General features: G+C 36.7%; 1 protein-coding gene across 1 annotated transcript; it reads left to right on the top strand.

Annotated features, from left to right (window-relative positions):
• Positions 1–7,375: 7,375 nt before the first annotated feature.
• Positions 7,376–15,137, top strand: mrpl49 (mitochondrial ribosomal protein L49). Its single transcript, XM_028804361.2, has 4 exons — positions 7,376–7,512; positions 11,016–11,178; positions 11,291–11,415; positions 14,758–15,137. The coding sequence occupies exons 1-4, from the start codon at positions 7,414–7,416 to the stop codon at positions 14,902–14,904; spliced, it is 534 nt and encodes a 177-aa protein (XP_028660194.2). The 5' UTR covers positions 7,376–7,413; the 3' UTR covers positions 14,905–15,137.
• The last annotated feature ends 72 nt before the right edge of the window (positions 15,138–15,209 follow it).

Genomic DNA, 15,209 nt, shown 5'->3' with positions numbered 1-15,209 from the left:
AGGCAGTTTCTGTTTAACAAAGTTTCTAATTTGAAGATAGTGAAAGAAATGTGTAGCTGGGAGGTTGAATTTGGAACGTAATTGTTCAAAGGATGCAAAGATATTGTCTATATAAAGATCTCTGAGCAATTTAATCCCAAATCTTTTCCAGGTATTAAAAACTGGATGTTTGCGAGGGTTGAAAGAGGTGGTTCTCTTGCAGAGGTGCCACAGATAAAAGTTTTTCAGTTTTTAATCACATAGTTTAATGTCTTAATGTTTCATGCAATCAAGGTGTAGAACAAAGAAACAATGACAAAAATATAAGTCAAGCAATTATTCAGTGTACAAAATTTTATTATGATTTTTGATTCCTCAAAGCAGCCACCTTTTGTTGATGTAATAGCCAAACTGTGGTAACCCTGTTGATTCAGAATGCCAGTCACTCTGTGCAAATCACCAATTCTCCCTCCAGCAAAAGAACCCCAGACCATCAAACTTCCTCCTCCATGTTTGACAGATGGTGTCAGACACCGAAGAACCATCCTTTCACCAAATCAATGGTGTACAAACACCCAGTGTAATGAACAGTCCATAAGACTTTGTTCCAGTCCGCAGTAGTTCACAGCCAGTATTTCCAGGCACTATTTTATCCTTTAAGGAATGGTTTTCTTACTGCCACTCGCCCCGTCAAACCCACACCACAAAGTCTCGTCTTTACAGAAAAAACAGACTTGTTTTTTATCGACTAATGTTAAGCTGTGCTTGAAGCTGTTGTGCCTTGATGTGCCTATCATGCAAGCTGGTAACGCTCAGAAACTTGTCTTCTGATGGGGTTGTGACTTTGGATCTGCCAGATCTCTTCCTATCGGAGGTTCTTCCAGCATCCAATTGCCTTTGCATTTTGTAGACACCATACTCACTGACACTTTGATTTTTTTGCAATTTCTCTCAATGAAAGGCCTTCACTTCTAGGGGTAATAATGCTCTGCCTCTTTAAATTTGTTAATTTCTGTTTTCTTGCCATTATCACTGGACCAAGGTAGTGCTTCAGAGGAAGTAGTAACACAGTCTGTTCCAGCTCTGCTTTAAGACAGAGAGTTTTTAAGTAATCCACAGAAGTTGGGACACCTGTGCAAATTGTTTGCTTCAACTTGTAAGGATTAATTTACTTTTAATTGCAGCAGAACATCTGTAGGTTGTAACCTATTAGCTACCTAAACTTTAACTTTAAACATCTGGCAGTTTACTGCTTATTTTTCACCATTTTGGGTCATTATATTCACATTTTTTTCAGCTTTATTTACTCAAGGCAAGTTAGAACATCCAAGTCAAAGATATACTGTATAAGCAACAGTTCAGAAAAATAATAATAAATAAAAAATTGATAAAGGATCACATTTTTCCCCCCGTCAGTGCTTTAATTACAGTCTTGAGTGTGTTGGGATACTTTTGTACTAAAGTTGCACATCTAGACTGAGCAATATTTGCCCACTCGTCTTTACAGAACTGTTCAAGCTCAGTCAAATGGGATGGTGGCCATTGATGGACTTCAAACTTCAACTCAATCCACAGATTTTAAATAGTGTTTAAGTCTGGGTTCTGACTAGACCATGCAAGGACATTCACTTTTTTTTCCTTCAGCCACTGTGTGGTCAATTTTGCTGTGTGCTTTGAGTCATTGTCATATTTAATAGTGAACCTTCTGCCCATCTTCAATTTTCTTCAAGAATTTGATTGTATTTTGCCCCATCCATTTTTCCTTCCATCCTGAAAAGTGTCCCAATTCCTGCTACAGAGAAACACCCCCGCCTCTTTGCTTTACTGTAGGTATGGTGTGTTTTGGAGAGCTGTATTGGCTTTCTGTCAGGTGTACTGTTTAGTGTTGAGGCCAAATAGTTTGATTTTGTTCTCCTCTGACCAGAACACCTTTTTCCACTTGCTCTCAGAATCTTCAAGGTGCATTTTGGCAAAGGTCAAATCAGACATAATGTGGCCTTTCTCGAGGAGTGGCTTTTTTCTTGCAATCCTCCCATACAAGCCACATTTGTGGAGCACTTGTGATATTGTTATCACATGAACACAATGATCGCTTTTTGCCATAAAGTCCTGTAACTCCTTCAAAGTTGTCATTGGCCTCTTGGCAGCCTCTATGACTAGTTTCTTCATCACTCTTCCATTCAATTTAAAGGGGCGACCTAATCTGGGGAAGGTTTTGGAAGTACAAAACACTTCTTAATTATGGACTTTACTGTGCTGCAAGGAATCAATGACGCTTTTGAAATCTTTTTGCATCCATCTCCTGACTTGTGTTTGTCCACAACTTTATCCCTGAGATCTTTTGAAAGTGCCTTGCCATCCACTGTCAATTGTTTGCTTTCAGTTGCACTACCAAGCACTGGAATGCTCAAGGAATAGCTAAATTAATCACAATGATTAACAACTGATCGCAGTTGGATTCCATTTTTCCTTGGTGTCTATAGAGAAGATGATTAATTACACCTGATTGAGTTTGAGTATTGTTGGGTGCGATCCTTTATTAATCTCAGTGATTCTTGTTTTTATTTAATATAATTTTTCCAAAGTGCTGCTGTTGTATTTTTGACTTAGATGTTATGGGTTGGACTAAGTAAATAAAGGTGAAAAAATATTTTTGTGTTTTCATTTTGGGCTGTAAAGCAATAAAATGTGAATGTTTTCACATGGGGTGATTTGTTTCTATAACCACTGTGTATGTGTGTGTAAATTATCTTTATTATTGTATTTCCAGAAAACAAAACCAATGTCATAGTCAAATTTCTTATTCCCCTGACATTCACCAATATTAATTTCAACTTCATATGTTGGTTTATTAACTCATTGAATGATACTAATTTCCTCTCTAGTAAACTCCTGAGCAAATTCTATTGCAATCAGTCAGTTAGCAAGAAGTCACCATTCAGAAAATAATTAGATTAGAATAAAAACAGCATATGACAAAGATGACCTTTTAAGACCAAACCTGATTACATAAACAACTTAAAGTAATTCTTATCAGTAGATTATACTCAAACTCCAACACAAATTTAATTTCTCTTAAATGAACATCTTAGCACCTCTGAAAAGATTATTTCCTCTCCTCCTTGCCCTGGAGAAAAAAAGTTACCATTTTTTGAAACTGTAGACTGTTTACCTAACATATAGATATGGACAATTTACATTGAAAGCATCCTCTCTTGTGGACCAATAATTTATGACCTAAATATATTCTCTCTGTATTGTATCAGTACTTTATAACTTTAATGTATTTTTTATATAGGAAATTTTATGGTGCTTTTAATCAAAACAGTCATTCAGTTTACAATTAATGGTAAAAGAAAGCAGGCATGGTAAAAGATTGTACAGATATATACAGGATCAAAGCTTTTGGGGAGAGCATTCCATTAACAGGACAGCTAGCCAATCAAATTTGTGTAATGTCACATGTTCCAGAGTGTACCACGTATGATTTTAACATAAATGTGGCTCATCCAAGGGCCCAAAAAGAAATAACACAGGAAGTGATGTCAGAGACGGAGAAATGTCAAAGAGAGTGACCATTTCATCAGGATAACGAAGAATGTAACTTATTCATCATGCCAATTGCTAAATAATAAAGTCTCCCAGGAACACATCAACCCTTGACAACGCCGATTTTTAGTTCACTTTCTAAGATTATATATAATCGAAACCTAGCTATTTTATTTTCTATTACACTTTCTTGTACTGGTATTATTATACTTTATAAATGCTATCTTGCTTTCACATTTCTATACTTTGTCTTTATATATAGAGTGACTGAAATAATAAAGCAAATATTAGGGCACCTGGTGCTGGGGTAGATTGCCATTTGTTCGTCCCTGCAAAGTTTATCAAGATGATTGGAATGTTGTAATAGAAGATGAGTTTTAAATGTGACTATTAAAGGAGTTTCACACAGGCTAACCCCGAAAGAAAATTTCATGGAGTATAAGCCACAAACAAAAAAAAAGTGATCACCACTCTTTGAAACGACTACAAGGATTAATCAGCCTACAGAAGCGAGGTGGCAACAACATTCCTCCTATCTTGCTTTTTTTAACGAAGGTTATAAAGGAACATAAGGAATCATACCCAAAAAGGAGAGTCCTATACTGAAAACCTGTTGCACTTTAATGTAGTCTCATTCAAAAGCCAGCTTTCCTAGCTGTCGCATCTTATAAGGAGCTCAAACTTCCCAGCCATTATGGGACTGCAGGGCCATGCACTTGTATACAAAAATTTCAGAATCATTCATTGTTGGGGTGCAACATAACATTGCAAGATGCTGAGAAATTAGTTCACGCTTTTGTTTTCAGTCGACTAGATTACTGTAACGCAGTCCTCAGAGGACCACCCAAAAAAGACATCAATCGATTGCAACTAATGCAGAATGCAGCTGCTAGAATCTTAACTAGGAAAAGAAAATCTGACCACATTTCTCCAGTTTTGATGTCACTACATTGGTTACCTGTGCCATTTAGAATTGACTTTAAAATACTGCTTATGGTTTACAAAGCCTTAAATAATCTCGCTCCATCTTATATATCGGAAAAACTTACACCTTACACTACAAATCGTAACCTTACATCTTCAAATCAGTGTCTACTTAGAATTCCAAGAGCAAAACTTAAAAGAAGTGGTGAGGCGGCCTTCTGCTGTTATGCACATAAAATCTGGAATAGCTTACCATTAGGAATTCGCCATGCTAATACAGTGGAGTACATTAAAACACTGCTGAAAACACATTACTGTACCTTAACATGGCTTTCTCATAGCTTAATCTTAGTTTAATCCTGATGCTATGTATACTCAATTAATTATCATTATTCATGGTGGTTTCAAAATCCGTACTAACCCCTACTCTCTCTTCTGTTCTTTTTCCGGTTTTCTGTGGTGACGATCTGCACCGGTATCCGTCAATAAGGGCGCACACATAAAGGCGACCTTCAAAAGGGCGACCTCAATTGGGCGCAGCGAATAAAAGCGCACATAAATAAAAGCGATCTTCAAAAGGGCGACCTCAATTGAGCGCCGAATAAAGGCGCACACAAATAAAGGCGAGCTTCAGAAGGACGACCTCAATTGAGCGCCGAATAACTGCGCGTATAAATAAAGGAGTGCTTCAAAAGGGTGACGTCAATTGGGCGCAGCGAATAAAGGCAAACGCAACAAAATTACAGAAAATTTATTAGATAAAGGCAATGATTGAACGTATAAAAAGGTGAAAGCAAGAATATTAAAACATCCAATTAATTAATGCATGAACTTCTAACGAACTACTTCTAACGAACTATTTCTAAAGCTCTCTATATTTCGTTGTTTTCAAAATTGCAGAAAATTAGATTAAGGCAATGACTGAATGTATAAAAAGGTGAAAGCAAGTTACACTTGAAGCTGTAGATTATGTGCAATGCCACGCAGATATTCGAGAGGCGGTCTATTAGCATAATCAAGGACAATTAATTTAATTCGCTCCACAGGTCATCCTTTTGAAGCGCTCCTTTATTTGCGCGCGCATTTATTCGGCGCCCAATTGAGGTCGCCCTTTTGAAGGTCGCCTTTTTGTGCGCGCCCTTATTGAATAGAACCATCTGCACCATCACCACCTAATCAAAGCACCATGATGTCCCTACATTGATAAATTAAAGGCCAGAAGTCCACATGACCATCATCATCAAATTCTTCCATGAGAACCCTGAATACAATGAGGACTGATTGAGGTTATTTATGTTAGGTAGAATGCCTACAGGGGGCTTGGCTGTCTCATGGCCTGGAACCCCTGCAGATTTTATTTTTTTCTCCAGCCATCTAGAGTTTTATTTTTTTGTTTTTTCTGTCCTCCCTGGCTATCGGACCTTACTTTTATTCTATGTTAATTAGTGTTCCCTAATTTTAATTCTTATTTATTTGGTCTTTTTTCATCATGTAAAGCACTTTGAGCTACATTATTTGTACGAAAATATGCTATATAAATAAATGTTGTTGAAGTCTTGGTAACTTTTGGGTGACTTCACTACTTGACCAAGTATTTATCTTTAGGTCAAAATTTCAACTTCTGGACTTCATCTACCTCAAAGATTTCACGCATCAGTTAACAGAGTTAAATCACTTTTCAGAGTAATGTCTGTGTGTGTGTGAGAATACCAGCTGTGGAAACCATAAACAAAAATCAACCATTTAGTCCAAAATAAACTCTGTACAGTTTTTTAGCATTTTAAAGTACTTACCTATTAATGAAAAAAATGCTCTGGGTCGATTTTGCTCAAAATAATTAATTTCTGATTAATTTAAGAGCTCAGTTAATAACAACACATATTAAACAAAGAAACTGGTTAGGACTAGGACTGGCCTCCCCTGGGTTAATCAGCATACTGTAGACTAGGAGAGGCAATTGAGGCCAGGAATGAAGTAAAACTGACTCAATTTGGATGACTCTGCGACTCATTCATACATAGTTATGGTGGAGGTGAAAACTTTAAAATAATATCATCACATTTTATATCACATACAGGTTTACTGATCTTCACAAAAACGTAAGCATTCAATTTTGTTTGAAAGTTGAGATGCAACAGATCTGCACAAATTGCCCCAAATCAAGTGGTACCTACATGTGTTTTCAGGAGTGCATCCCTTTTACTTAAGGCATGTCTAAACTGACTCTGCCAACTAAAAGCAAAAACGTTAAGTCTGTCATAAAAATAAAGTGTATAAGGGCAGCAATCATCCCTGTAATACATACGCAAATTCAACAAGCAAATGATAGTCCTCGGCTAATCTGACAACCTGTCATTGGGCCATCATGAGATGACCCTGCTGGAGTCCAGGAAAACACGGAGAGATGATGTAAACTCGAACTTCATTATTTTGTTTAACAACTATATTCTGACTTTCTCTTTATTTCTAAAAACGTTATCTTCCAGCGTAACACCGAAATAAAGTTAACTTATAACAGCATGCTCGTATTGCCCATTTCAAGACCCCACATGACGCCAAAATACTCCACACAGAGGCTGTGAAGTCACTGCTAGACTCGCTAAGTCCTTAGTACTATTAATATACCTGTTGATTAAAATGTTCGTAAACGAGCGTTATACTATCAAAGACTTATGAAAAAAAAATTAATTGTGATACTTAGCTGGTATACAGTGATTCAGCACTGAGTAATTTTGCCACGAATTGCGTCCTCATTCATGTTCTTGGTAAACCCAGTTGTATCCAGCTGCAGGTAGACTCGTGTGTGCCTCATTGATGCCTTAAAACATTTTTGGCCCGACTAGCATTCCGTAAGTCAACGAAACCGTAGAGAACAGTGATTGGTCCATGGACGGAACGAAATAAAGAAGTAACCAATCAGAAATGTGCCGTTCACGGTACGCTTTGAATAGGTCAGTGGTCATGGCAAACATGGCTCTTTCGTGCTGCGCGAGAATGAAAAATGGAATTAAAATACTTAAAGCCACTGGTACTTTCTCAAGAGTTGGTGCTAAAATGCAGGTAATGTCAATTATGTGATTCCAAGTGTGGAAAGTTGTATTAGATGAATAATCATCACTCATTTTAACTTTTGTTTAGTGAGGTCGGGGTCATTACGATACATCTATTTACTAGCTCTTCAAGCTATGTGGTCACGGAGTTTGCTTGATTATGTGACGGGTAAACACGTAAAGCGACTCGTTGAGCATCTAGATTAAAGCGCGCGTCACTGACTTGACATTGAGTCTGGGCTGCCTGTGCCCACTTAACGCCAAGATCAAGAAAGACATGTGGACAGTGTTTGATAGGTGGCCTGCCATTGCTGTGGTGTGAAGAAAGTGAACATTACGATAAATGGGATTGTTGTTTTTCAGTCAATCAAAGCTTTATTGTTATAGAGTACAGTGTAAAAGTACGATGAAAATTCTTAGTTGAGTGTCTAATTGGAATACAACCGTCAAATAAGAATTAATGGTACAATTAACAGTACGTGCAGTAATGCAACATTAGAGAATAATGAACACCACAGAGCAGAAAATACTGTGCAATAATAGCTAACAACATACAGCCGGGAGTAGTAAAAATGAGGTAGAACGAAGTGGCCAGTATTGTTAGATAAGGAGTTGTAATCGCTGTATCAGTTTAGAAATTAAGCAATACATTGACAGTTCTGAGATTCAGTAATAATAATAATAGAGCAGAGCAGAATTAAAACAATGCATCACAGATAACTGACAGTTCTTGGAGTTGGCATTACAGTAAGTGACATTGCAAGAACATGTATTGCAAAATACAGAATGTAAATCACAGTTAAAACAAAACATAAATACAACGGTGCAAAATAAGGTGACATGAATATACAGATTATTGCAGACTCGGGCAATTGGAACACTGGAAGAAACCCTAACTACAAAGAGGACTATTTCATTTATGTTAGGTAGAATGCCCAAAGGGGACTGGGCGGTCTCGTGGCCTGGAACCCCTACAGATTTTATTTTTTTCTCCAGCCTTCTGGAGTTTTTTTTTGTTTTTTCTGTCCACCCTGGCCATCGGACCTTACTCCTTTCTATGTTAACTAATGTTGTCTTATTTTAATTTCTTATTTGTCTTTTATTCTTCTTTTCTTCATTATGTAAAGCACTTTGAGCTACTTTTTGTATGAAAATGTGCTATATAAATAAATGTTGTTGTTGTTGTTGTTGGAAGAAATGCAGAATTTGTACGTGTACATTGATGACAAATAGTGTCTGTATACTGCCAGTCAATGCTTGTTTGGCACTCTTGTTGCCCGAGGATTGAATCTGTTGCTGAACTTTGTGGTGTGTGTAATATAAGTGGTCCTGAGTCTTTTTCCAAAGCAAATGAAAGAGAAGAGCATCACAGTGAAATAGCTGGAGTTCTTCATGGGTAGGAAGAATCCTGTGAACATCCCAACCTCATATTTCGTTTCATGCATTTTATTTAGTAAAATAAAATCATCATCCTTGGACTTGAAGAAAGTCCTGAAAGCGTAGAAAAGTAACTGTAACTCTGCGATGGACTGGTTTCCCTGTTCAGGACTGTTTCCTGCCATGAGCCCTGTGCTACCAAGAGAGACACCCTAAGACTCAGAACTGGATTGCACATGTTTAAGCACATTCTGTTCTGTTATTTAAACAGTCCTCTGTTATCCTTCTATCCTTAACATTTGAACTGCAGCACTAACAGCTGCATGTGCTTGCATATAGGATGCCCATTCATTCATCATCAGACTTGCTCACTTATGCTTAGGCTCATAGCAGCGATGGTATGTATCTTCAGCAGTGGGTGCAAAGTAGGAGCCAGCCATGGACCAGGCACAAATTCTTCATAGTGTATAATTGCTAATACCGAGTCATTTAACTGGGAGGGAACATGGCACACCGACATGGGGAAATTCTCTGGAAATAAATTGAAGGAGAAAGAAATTCTGTAAGCATACATAAGACTGAATTGACTGAACAATATTACCTGCAGATTATTATTGTAAAGAACTGATGTTATCAACCTGTAGCTAAATGGTATTTGAACTAATTAATAACATGGGAAAAGCGCAGCTGCCCTGATATAAACAACAAACGGGTTTAAAAATGGATAAGTGGCGTCAAGAGGTGCGAGAATTTACTGACATAAGAACCTGATCTTTCAGTCCCAGATATACACAAATAATCACAGCAAGTCCCCTGATCTATTTGTCCTTTCATATTCTGTTATGCGATGCATCAGCTCCTTTCCAAGTTCTTACTTATTTATACTGTATAATCGCAATGAATTACTGGATTTTAACTAATATTAATAGCTATATAGGGAACTTATTTTCAGTTCTTTTTCTCCTTTCATGGGGTAATATTGAAACTAATTTTATGCAAGTTTTGGTCATCCTATATAAATACATATTTTCAAATGCAAATTATTGGATAATGCTCTATTGGCTATAATTTAAGGAATGTTTAAGAAAATTGAACAACAGTTAGTCACAGACCTACCACCACTATTGCACATCATTCAATTCCATTTTCACATCACTTGAATTGCAATCTGCTGTGTATGTAAGCTATTGAGCTTCCACAGCCACTTTGTGCTTCATTTTAACTCTATTGTAAAGTGCTGTTAAAAAGCACCATGCATGTAATTGCTTTCTATTATTGCTGTTACTTTTGAATATCACACATTGTATTAAAACTATTTAATAAACAAAAATGTAATAACTGACTCATAGATGAAATAAATAATAAATGTGAAATGCTCAAATGTTCGAATCAGTTAACTTAGTTGCTGAATGCACCTGAATGTTACACCATGTGTACATTGTCTAACTTCTCTTTGGTGATAGGTTTCTGACAGCTCTCTTGTCTTTGGCATCATCACTAAGCAACAGGGAATGAATGTGACTGTTTAAAAGTATTAAAGCCAGAATTAATTGGTTTATTCTAGACATGTGAAAACTGTAAACTTTACAGACAAAACTAATTTCACTGCAGTGAGAAACTGGTTCTTCTACCCAAACTGATTTCAATTGTTCAAAAGGGTGCCCAAAACTCTGTCATGCCAGTTTTTACACTGTTTTTACAAATTGCATTTTTAAATTGTTACTATTTTGTTCTGCACCAAAAAAATTAGTATTTACAGACCAAAACTGTTTTACTGCCCACTTTTTTCAGGAAATATTTTACATAGCATACCTAAAATGCAAGGTTGTCAATATCGTTGGCCACAACTGTAAGTAAGTCTGCTGCCTGTTGTGTCTTGTGATGGGACTGCTAGAGTACCTAGAGGTGCTTGCAGGCTTTTGACCGCTGTCCACTGGCATAGACCCTCATTTCCTGGGACCTATTATTTACAAATGTGTTCAGAAAATTCATAGATGGAAATATATGGAGCTGCTTATATATTATTATATTCCTCCCACTTTGGCAGTGTGCACTTTTAGTATGCTGTCAAACAACTACTTTAGACTGGTGTGTAAACCTTCAATATCAAAAACAACAATGTCACTTTATTTTCAGGCAAATTACTGTGCAAGTGCCAGTTCAAGCCAGACGTATCCTGGTATCACAGAGTCAACAGAGGAGTACAAATACGTTGAGAGGTTGATCCCACCAAGCAGCGTACCAACTCCACCCAAACATGATCAGTATCCCACGCCATCTGGTTGGCGTCCACCTGCAGGTAAATAATCTGCCAATAAGCACATGTTGGTCATTTTTATGGAGTCTTTTGCAAAGATGTATTCCTTTAATTGGATCTCAAACTTGAATAATTTTTTCTTTTTCTTTTTTAGCTGTTCCACCCCCTCTACCTTATATGGTGCGCCGCTCACGTATGCATAACGTGCCAGTGTACTCTGACATCACACACGGCAATCGAAAAATGACCATCGTCCGAAAGATTGAGGGTGATATTTGGGTAATTATCTATAAGCATGTGACTACACAAATTAGAAAGCTGCAGGATGCATAGTGAAATATTTATTTTTATTTTTTAATTTGTTCAGATAAGGGGTATGAAAATCCATAATTCATATACTTTATTAAGGCAAGTGTTTTAAATCTTTAGCTGATTTCAGCCTGTGCATTTTCCAGAGAAGGGGAATGACCATCTTTGAATTGGTGTGGCTTTGAGGTTCTCTTACACTATGTCAGTGCAGTTTTTTTTGTAAACTTGTTTTACAAGTTAATGCAAAAAAGCAGGTACTGCAACTTAGTGGTTAGAAAAGTAAATGTCAATGCCTGCCAGTGACCAACACTCTGAACCTAAAGAAGTCCTTGAAACTACCAATACTACACTTCCAAAAAATACATTAATAAAAATTTGATTGTAGCAGGATTTTGTAAGTTGCCTTGAAACTAGGCATGGGCCAAGTACTCGGTAATAAGCAGCAGTTTTAGGAAACAGCAAAATTACTTGGAAAACATCATGCAGTGGTCCTCATTGCATTTGTGCCACACAGTCATACTGTTCAATTAAAAACAAAACCATAGCACAGTTTTCAGTCTCTTGGGTTTACTTGTTTGTTTTAATGGAAGCAGATGGTGTCTCGATTTACACTGCTGTCCCACAGCCTGTGATTATTGGGTACATACCTTGACCTGGACTAAGATTATAATAGTTAATGAAAAATGAAATTATTAATAAACAAAGCTATTAAAGTAGCTGAAAAGACTAACTGAAATGAAATTATTTACTAAAAATATTTTTAGTTTTCGTCACAACTGGACTTACACAAGGGCTAACCTGGGATGCAGTGGTCCTGAAGTTAATCAAACTATATTAATAAGAATTTCATATTTTGTTTTTAAATAAATATTCTTGCCATTAGACTTGAACCCTTGTAACTTTTAACTCTAAAACAGAAAGTTGTCCCCCACAAGCCGCCCGCATATATTCATCCAGTAAACAACGGCCAGTGATGGAAGGCGGGTGTTCACACAGCGTTTGTGGTTACAGAAAAAGCTGAATATCGGTACGTAAAGCGTGTGAAACAGAAAGTGGTTTACTGTGTTATAACAGTGACAGTTCTTCATGAGCTGATAGTGACAGCATGATGTATTCCGGTTCAAGTGTTAAGTATACCAAGGTAATGATTTTGATTTGAATGTGCTCGGTAGCTTTCAAAGCTGCTATTCACTGGATCTCTGGCACTCAATAGAGAAGTATTAGATACAGATAATCCCTTACAGAATTTGTCTGTTTATTAATGATGGTGTGTTAGCTGTAATTCTGCCAGAGTCCAAGATACAGTATGTACAGAGCAAGTATTAAACAGCAGCACACACTAAGCCAAATTCAAGGCTGCATATGATTCTGACGTTTGTTATGTTGAGCCGCCCCATTTCTTTGTGCTTCTTGTATGTCAAGAGGTTATTTAAACACCTAAATTCAGAATGTGCTAGTCAACAAAATCTTTACTGTATGCACAGAAAAATCACAACTTGAGCCATGTCAGTTTATTTCTCGGGTGTCCACATTTTGTTGACAATAATTCACCTGCCACTTTGCACAGGAGAAATCCTTTTTGAAAATAAAACGGCACTGATTGAGAGACTGACTAGGTTAACCTACTGTTGCTGACCAATCACTTTTACTTTAAAAAGGTTAACAACAAAACAATACAAACTTTGTAAAATTCCTGAGGTGGCAATGTCTCTACTAAACTACACGTAGGTAGGTGAAGAGAGTCTGCCAACTGGTGAATAACTAAACATACTATTGTGTTTTTGTTTTTAGTCTATATTTATTAATTTCTATTTTTAATTTACATTCACGGGTCAAAATAGCCGATATTGTGAAAATAATCCAGTAACAAAATTTTTAAAATATTTGTCCCACTTTTTTCAATTTTTCTCTCTCTCTCACAATTGATAGTTAATACAGTATATCATTCTTCTTGTTGTTAACATCAGCCATATCATACATATTGCATACCAGGGATTTTTCCTGTCTTGCATCCAAACTTGCAGGGGTAGACTCCAGGTTTCCTGCAATCCTGCTCTGGATAAATGGGTTTAGAAAATTAATATATTGTTCCTAATATCTGATGCTGTTGCTGTCATTTTGTGCCCATCAATGCTCCTATTACCTGCTCTTAGGGCTTACTGTTCTTATGCATGGGCTATTCAAGTCTCACTGCCCCTAACCTTCACGCTACATGCGTGTTTCCCTCAAAAGAGCTAGGTGGGGTCTGCACACTGATTCAAACTTAAGCACCCATGATTTTCATGATCACACTTGTCAGAACACTGCAGAATATATTTTTTGATATCTTTTCAGGCCTACAGGTGGCAAAATTGTATGTGTCTGAGATGGAATCAGAGATCAGAAAATCAGAGATGGCTGGTAGAAAATAAAGCCCAGTAATGGAGATTTTTGAATGCAATGTTGAAGGGATTAATTATAAGCACCTTGTCTTTGAGCAGGATATGTTGCGTGCTATAGACATTTAGAGTAAAAAATGCTTAAGCCTTAACATTGACCTAGATTTCATTAAAAATTGGCCCATTCTGGGCAAGAGGAGGAAAAGATGAAAAGTGCTAACATTTTTATGCTAAATTAAAACTAAAAATACAAAAAGGAAAACTAAAACCAAACTGAATTTCCAAGTAAGATCATTAAAAAATATAGAAATGAAAGCTAATATAAAAAAGCAAAACTATAATAACCTTGAACTGGACAGTGTCTTTACAGTGTTAGTATAGATTTCCTCTAACACTCTATAGACATGCAAATTAGGTTAACTGACAATTGTAAATTGGCTTGGTATGTATGAATGTGCACTGCAACAGATTGACCTCTAATCCATGGCTGTTTTCTGCCCCATGCTCTAATTGGGATTAGGCAGGTCCAATGATGAGAAGGTAAAGTTGTCAAAGTCACTTATTTGATGCATAAGAAAATTTAGGTGTCAAGTATAACCTAAAAAGCTTAGTGTCCCCCCCCCATCCCCCAATAAATGTACATATCTGTGTTAGGTTCAACATTAATTCTAAATTGGCACCGTAAGTGGGCCCTATGATGTACTGGCACGCTCACCTGAGTTGGACAAGGGAACCTAACCAGAAACTTTGTAAAATACATTTGGTCAACTGACTTCAAGAAGACTTCAAAAACAGTATAAAGAATGGGGGTTCCTGAATTCAGACTAAACTTACTGTTCAATGTTTTTAGGTATGAAGTGAAATTAATCTAGTGAATGTAAGTTCCCTATAACAAAAATATGAATCATTTAACCCCTTTTAACTTTATTTTTAGGCTCTTGAAAAGGACTTGAAAGACTTTTTGACGAAGTCATCAGGTACCACACCACTGATGCAGGTCAACGAAGTAAACATGAGCATCCGTATCAAGGGTTCTTTTGACAAGGACTTGAAATCTTGGCTGCTAGAGAAGGGATTCTGAAAATTCATAGCTATTCCATGAACATACTGGTGTTTCTACAAAAGATAAATGTCCAGGTCCCAGGCACACTGAATGGACTCACTGTAATGGGATTCCAAGTCTTTTGTTGAAATTACAATACACTTCAAATAATGTGATTATCAATATGTATAACATAAATAGAAACTTGAATTTTGTTGACTTAAGCATATCATGAAAAACGATTTCATCAATAAAACCCATGTCAAAATGAAGCATAAAAGTAGTTGCGATATTTTAATATAGCTATGAAATATCCATGGAAACAGCATAAATTACTTGTTTAA

This window comes from Erpetoichthys calabaricus, chromosome 1, assembly GCF_900747795.2.
Source record: "Erpetoichthys calabaricus chromosome 1, fErpCal1.3, whole genome shotgun sequence".
NCBI classification, from domain to species: Eukaryota; Metazoa; Chordata; class Cladistia; order Polypteriformes; family Polypteridae; genus Erpetoichthys; species Erpetoichthys calabaricus.
Note: the sequence above shows the minus strand (reverse complement) of the source record. Positions and strands in the feature narration are given on the sequence as shown.